This window comes from Cryptomeria japonica, chromosome 1 (assembly GCF_030272615.1).
Source record: "Cryptomeria japonica chromosome 1, Sugi_1.0, whole genome shotgun sequence".
Taxonomy (NCBI): Eukaryota; Viridiplantae; Streptophyta; class Pinopsida; order Cupressales; family Cupressaceae; genus Cryptomeria; species Cryptomeria japonica.
The window spans coordinates 36,071,169-36,078,516 of NC_081405.1; the positions used below are offsets into that span (position 1 = coordinate 36,071,169).

Below are 7,348 nucleotides of genomic sequence, written 5' to 3' on the forward strand. Positions count from 1 at the left end.
CCCGGTTCATTAATTTTGTTTAATCGTGTTGTTTTTACAGTTGAGAGGTGGGATGGGGAAAGGAAGCTCCCGGAAACCATTGATGTTCTGTGTTTGGGCGAATTCAAAATTGGGGATTTACGTGGGCCTTTTCACCAGGACCAAGAACTCAAAGCCCGAAAAGTGCTCGATTACTTCGAAGATCTTGAATCGGTAATTGACGCTTCTTGGGTTCTCGTCAATTCCTTCGAGGAGCTCTAAACAGAGGCACTGGAGTACATAAAGAGATTAGTGAGAGCGCCTGTTATAACAGTTGGTCCCTCTATACCCTCATCTTTTCTGGACCAGCGTAATCCAGAGGACACTCGGGTTGCAGCGGGCTCAGACCCTTGGGAAGAATCGAAGGGAACAATTAGATGGCTCGATAGTAAACCAACTCTTTCGGTTCATTATGTTTCATTCGGGAGCATAACTTATGTCAGTCCTGTTCAAATCCGGGACTTGGCAGCAGGGCTTGATAGAAGCCAGGAAAGCTTCTTATGGGTCATTAGGCCTCCCTAGGGCCACCATGACCTCAGTGCATTGATTCCTCCTGGATTTATAGAGAGGATCGAAGAAAGGGGTTTGGTAGTGGAGTGGTGTGCTCAGCTTGAAGTGATGTCGCATTCGTCTGTGGGGGCTTTTATGAGCCACTGCGGTTGGAATTCTACCCTGGATGCTCTCTACTCGGGCGTTCCTATGCTCACCGCAGAGGTTTGGATGGATCAGCTCACTAATGCCAAATGCGTGGCAGACATTTGGAAAACAGGGTGTAGAATGAAGAAGGGCGAAGATGGGGTTGTGCCAATGCAGGAGATTGAGAGATGCGTCAGATCGGCAATGGAGGACGGGCGAGAATTTGCAGAGGTGAGGAAAAATAGCCTGAAATGGAAGGATATGATGCCAGATGGTGTCTTTGATGCAAGCCTTTCTCACCTTACTCAGGAGCTTGTGGCCATGCACATAAATTAGGGAGAGGATCTAATAGTTGCACATTTAGTTCCTAATTCTTAGGGTAGTTTATTTTGTGAGTTTTGTGGGTATAACTAAGTTTTCAGGGTCATATCATAAAATATAATGTCACCTCAACATGTCATGTTGAGGTGTCTAATAAGACCCACCAATTAATGCAATAATTCATGTTTTATATATCATTAAGTATAATGTCTCATCAACATGTTTTTAGTTGAATGTCCAATAAGACCAACAAATAAAGTTAAATATGTGATTATGCACTAAGTCATGTTTTATTGATGTGATGATGTAACATCACATGGTTTGTTGCTTTTCGATCTAAGAAATCTATTTCTTTCAATTATGAGTACTCATGATCAACACTAACAAATTTATAGTCACAACTAGAGGAAACGACCCAGTAGTTGAGCGCGTTCCAATTCTTGTGATAGAAGTAGTTGATTTAATACCCCCATACTTGTTGATTTAATGTCCAACTTTTGTACAACATTGCACCAATAGTTGTATGATAAGTACCAATAATTGAATGAACTATACCATTTGTTGTGAAAAGTAATCAATCATGTGATGCCACATTAGCTGCACCAGTATTGGGGCCCTTTTGCACACCTATTGGTCTCACTTTTTTTTGGGGCTGTTTTGGACACATTGGCAAAAAGCATGCTAATGTGGCTTCATATTTGATGATGTGGCCTTGAAACCTTAGTTATAAACGGGGGACTTGCCAAGTAAGCTACTGTAAAAAATTCAGTGATTTGGAATTTCCACGTAGGATTTTGAGAAGCGCAAAGTTAGGGTGCACAACTACTGGGTCCTCTCACCTATTAGTTCTATATACATAAAGTACTAGTAGTCGAATCAACAAGTACTATGAGAATTGGAACATGTTCAACTATTAGATTCTTTTTTTCCTATTTATCTCTCTTAGGAGCATTTTTTTACACAAGCTTTACAACCTAATGGAATCAATAACATAAGTATGTGTACAGGCCCATGTCTATTTGTTGTGGAGAAGAAATTTGCATAGCCCCCAAAGTCTTAAAAAAATTGGCAAATCAAAAGTATAGTATTTTTTTAAAATTAAAATTTTAATGGAAAAAAGAAAAAAAAAAGATTCTAAAAAATAGAAAAGAGACAAAAAAACCCCCTTTTTTAAAATTGAAATTTAAAGGTTTTCAATAGCATAGAGATATAGGGAGCAAATAAAATTGTGAGTTTAGTTTATGAATTGTAGAATATAATTTTTTGTTGATTTCATTTCTGTCGCTGATTACATTGCATTGCACAATGTGTAGTTCATGATAAATGTAATTGTTTCTTTTGGGTAAGCAATATTGATAACAATCCTATCACATAAGAAGAATAGACATATGGAATTATTTTTCAAATATCTTTTGAAATTAATGTAGAATATGGATACTTTTACTACAAATATTCGATATCACTCCCAATCCAAGCTGATGTTGGTCTAAATTGTGATGAATTGAATATATATTTAGAATATATCTTGAAATTGATCTCACTTACACCTAATCTCTTATCTAATTCTTCACTATATGAACATAAAAAAAAAAGTTAAAATTTTAAAATGAATTAAAAAATAGAAAAAGAACACAAGACAATCCACTTTCAATACTCACTTGAATTGTAGATGTTTTCTTATAATTTAAAATTATCAATTTTTTTGAAAAATATAATAAAAACTTACCCAATATCTTATAATTTTTCTCCAAAATATTAAAAAAATATAATTAACACTCCAAATATAGTGAGCATCAAATCTCATTTATTGAGTTTCATTAAAAAAAAAAAACATTCTTCTTCAAAGTTAAACTATTTGACTAATCAGATAAATCTCATCATATAGAAATAATTATGATTATTTGCTTGAAGAAATGATCATTTTTTCATTTTTAGAACATCTTCAATTTTCGACAATGAACATCTCAAATGATGTGCTTAAGAAATACTTTCCCCCTAAAAAGGTGTTCGTGCTTAACTTCACATTTTTTTATTCCCTATTATATGGGAAATGACAAAATAAGATTTCAGTACACTAAGTTTTTTTTTTCTTAAAAGAACCATTTTTCCTTGGTTAATAATTCAACATGATTCAACATGATGGATCTTCTATAGATACACAATTCTCATGTAATAATTCAACATGATGGATCTTCTATAGATACACAATTTGGACAAATAGATTCAATCTTGATAATTGATTGATGGAGGTTTTTATAAATATTAAAAGCAAAACCTCATAAACTTTACAAAGATAGTATTGTCAAGGGAATATGGAAATGCTTTGGGTACTTAACACTTGAATAGAGAAAAAGAAGTTTCAATAGAAAGGATGCATTGGATGAATAAAAAAAAGCATATTTGCATTGTTTAGACTAATTTCATAATTTTTTAAGGTATAATGGTTGATTAGTTCAAAATTAGAAAGGTACAAATAATGTTAATATTTTATTTTGTGAATATTTTCAAGATAAAAAAATAGAAAATTGTTTTACCTTATAATCATTGTGTTTGTATAAATTTTATTTGAATAGATGATTTGGTGGAGGCTTCTTTAATTGTTCATGCTCATGAGGATGGTATGAGATTGTTACTAACAGTATTATCAATTATGTTCTAAATAACAATATTAATATGTATGGTCAAAATGATATATAATAATAGATGTATCAATAATTTTCTCACATTTCATTTACCATCTTATTTATTCATGTATTAAGATTCATTATTAAGAGCTTGTTTTATTTTACATTAGAAATATTTTATCAATTATTGATTTTTTAATGTCTCTAGCTTCTACATAATATTATCTATTAAGATTATGAAGAAAAATTTAATAGTAATAGTCAAACTAAACTGTCTTATATCCCTTATAGAATATGAAGAACTTAAACGTATATTTTCTAATCATATTTTAAAAAAATAAAAATTGTATCATATCTTATTCATAGGGTGAGTGCACCAAGACGGGGGACCAAAAAGGTGCCAATTTTTTTTTGGCTCCCATCAAGCCCTTTGGTGCACACAGAATAAGGTGTGCGCCGCATGCCAAATAGGTTTGGTGTGCTGAACCTAAGGTTTGGGCATGCCAAATCTATTTGGTGTGTGCCAAATAAGGCGAGCGCCAAATAAGGCAAGTGCCAAATAAGGCGAGCACCAAATAAGGCGAGCGCCAAATTTGGCGTGCGCCAAATGCATTTTCAATTTGGAAATTGTAATTCATCCTTCTCTTCCAACTTCTTTCTCTCTGAATATATACATAAAATATAAAATTTAAGTATAAGTCACATTTCTATTTGTCTTTTTCAAGGTATATTCTATGTATATATTGTCAGGATGTTTGAGAGTGGTTCCAGATCTCTAGGAGTTATAATGAAGATTCTAGTTTTTAGAGCATTCATATAAATTTTAGACAGTCAAATTTCAATAATCAACATTCTCTCTCTTGTCTCTTCTTCTCTTTCCCTATATTCCTCCCCCCTCTCTCTCTCTTAGGTATCTGCCTCTCTTTCCCTCCCTCCCTCTCTTGCGATTGGGATTTCTCTCCCTCTAGTCTCTCCCTCAACCCCTACCTCTCTCTCTCTCTCTCTCTCTCTCTCTCTCTCTCTCTCTCTCTCTCTCTTTCACTATCTCCCTCCATCCTTCTCTTCACATCTCTCTCTCTATCTCCCTCTCTGTGGTTGATGGAAATAAAGGAAAATACTAGGGAGAGAGAGAGAGAGAGAGAGAGAGAGAGAGAGAGAGAGAGAGAGAGAGAGAGAGAGAGAGAGAGAGAGAGAGAGAGAGAGAGAGAGATATCAATTGGGAGAGATGGAGGGAGGAAGGGAGGGGTTGTTGGAAAGAGAGGGATATATTAGGGAGAGAGGGAGGGAGAGATGGGAAGAGAGGGAGAGATCCAAGGGAGAGAGAGATTAAGTGAGAGAGGGAGGGAGTGGTTGAGGAAAAGAGATCCCAAGTGAGAGAGATGGAGGGAGGGAGGTAGGGGTTGATGAAAAGAGAGGGAGAGACCTAAGAGAGAGTGAGAGAGAGAGAAAGGAAGGTGGTTTGATGAAAAGAGAGGGAGAGACCAAAGAGAGAGCCCAAGTAAGAGAGAGAGGGAGGAAGGTAGGGGTTAAGAGAGAGAGAGAGGGTTGATGGAAAGTGAGGGAGAGACCTGAGAGAGAGAGAGAGAAAGAGAGAGAGAGAGAGAGAGAGAGAGAGAGAGAGAGAGAGAGAGAGAGAGAGAGAGAGAGAGAGAGAGGAGGGTGAGAGGGAGAGATAATTGACACAAAGAGAAAGTGAGTGGGAGGGAGAGAGGGAAAGAGAGAGAGATAGCTGAGAAAACAAGAAAGGAAGGGGCAAGGAGATAATGGAAGAGAGAGAGACACCAGAGAGAGAGAGAGGGAGGGAGGAGAGGAGAGAATGGACATAATGGGAAAAAGACACTTGCAAGAGAGAGAGAGAGAGAGAGAGAGAGAGAGAGAGAGAGAGAGAGAGAGAGAGAGAGATGGGGAGGGAGAGAGGGAAAGAATGGGATAGAGACACCTAAGAGAGAGGGAGAGAAAAAGAGGGAGTGGGGGAGATATAGAGAGACCTGAGAGGTGGATGGAGGAATTGTGTGCGAGAGAGAGACTAGAGAGAGAGAGAGAGAGAGAGAGAGAGAGGCTGGAGAGGGAATGAGAGAGGGAGAGAGGAAAGGAGAGAAAGACTTTAGAGAGAAAGAGAGTTAGAGGCAAAGAGAGAGATAGAGATGTGAGAGAGAAGGAGAGAGGGAGGGGGAGGGAGAATGGACATAATGGGATAGAGACACCTAAGAGAGAGAGAGGAAAAGGGAGGGGGAAGGGGAGGGAGAGAGGGAAAGAGAGAAAGAGAGACATAGGGAGAGACTTGAGAGGGAAAGAGAGAGGGAGAGAGGGGCAAAGGGAGGGGGAAGGGGAGGGAGAGAGCGAAAGAGAGAAAGAGAGATAGAGAGATGGTGAGAGGGAAAAAGGGAAAGAGATGGAGAGAGAGATGTGGAGGGAAAGAGAGAGAGAATTGAGAGATAAATAGAAAGGGATGGGGGGGGAGAGAGGGAAAGAATGGGATACAAACACTTGAGAGTGGGGGATAGTGGTGCAGGAGCACCTAGTTTTGAGTGCAATTTCTTCATTTTGGTGTGTTTGTTTTTAGTTTAGTTTTGTATGATGAATAAGAGACTTCTCATAGGTCCTCATGTGTTTTTTCTATGCATTGGTAGGATGGATTTCAATAGGATCATGCATTTGCTAAGTTTTGGCTTATAAGCCCTTGTAAGCGTAAAATGGCATAATCATGCATTTTGGTGTAAAACATCTTGAAAAGCCTTATTTGGCATTGAGACATGTCATGGTAGTGGTTTTTAGTCATCCTAGATGGTTAAGAAAATGAAACAAAGCATGAAATGAAAAAATTGCACTTTTTGGCAAAAGTTGTCAAAGTTGCTTGACAACATTTTGCAACGTTGAGCAACTTTTTGCAGACTTTGAGCAAGGGGTTGGTTAAGAAACTGATGGAAAGTTAGTTAGGCCCAAAATGGCATATAAATACACTCAATATGAATGTAATAAGGTTGGTGAACGCCTGGAGCAGATCTTAATACATCTTGAAAACCATTTTCTAAGTTTTGCCTTGTGTTTTCTCTAATTTGGAGCACCAGTCTATACATAATGGATTGATTGCATTTCTGTTCTCTAATAATTGCTTTATATATGTTATTTTAGTTCTCAGAAATCAATTAAGTTAGTCTTTGTTGCAGATTTGAATTGAGTTTTTGATTTTGTCAGCTCTCAGCCTAAGCAAGGGTTTGAGAGGCCCAAACATGATTCTAACTTGAAGTCCTTTGATTTCTTCTCAATAACCCTTGGGACTAGAGCCATGGAACCTTTGTATAGTTTATATAGTATTTTTTTTGGTTTGGGGGTCATTGAAAGGCCATTAGACATCATTTTCTAGGCGAGCTCAGTCATAGCCTAGTTAGGAAGTGATTGAAATTATGCAAGTGCTTGCAGGGATGAGCAGGTTTGGAGTTTCTAAGTGTTTGGCATGAGAAAGTGGGGTGTGACAGAGCCTATGTGAGAGTTTAGAGGTGTGGAAGATCAGGGAAGTCATTAAACCCTTGAAGAAGACCAAAAAGTCCCTAAAACCCTTCAAAACAAGCCATTTTTGGGTTTTGTACCTGTACGGTCAGACTGAGTTTTCTCACTTCATGAATCTTAAATTTATTCCAAAAGGGCACTCAGATCATAAATGATTTTGTCTGGGTCTTTGGGAAAATTTTGAATAAATCCACAAAAACCGGCTAGGCAGGGCTAATTGGGGCTCTAGGGCTACTAGGCCT

At 37.5% G+C, this 7,348-nt stretch overlaps 1 protein-coding gene across 1 annotated transcript; it reads left to right on the forward strand.

Moving 5' to 3' along the window:
- The first annotated feature begins 636 nt into the window (after positions 1-636).
- Positions 637-990, forward strand: LOC131856296 (UDP-glycosyltransferase 75C1-like). Its single transcript, XM_059207875.1, has one exon. It carries the CDS (start codon positions 637-639, stop codon positions 988-990), a length of 354 nt encoding a protein of 117 aa, XP_059063858.1.
- The last annotated feature ends 6,358 nt before the right edge of the window (positions 991-7,348 follow it).

Excerpts from the sequence above, each read along its gene's own strand:
- LOC131856296 (XM_059207875.1), top strand. The coding sequence starts at position 637 with ATGTCGCATTCGTCTGTGGGGGCTTTTATGAGCCACTGCGGTTGGAAT.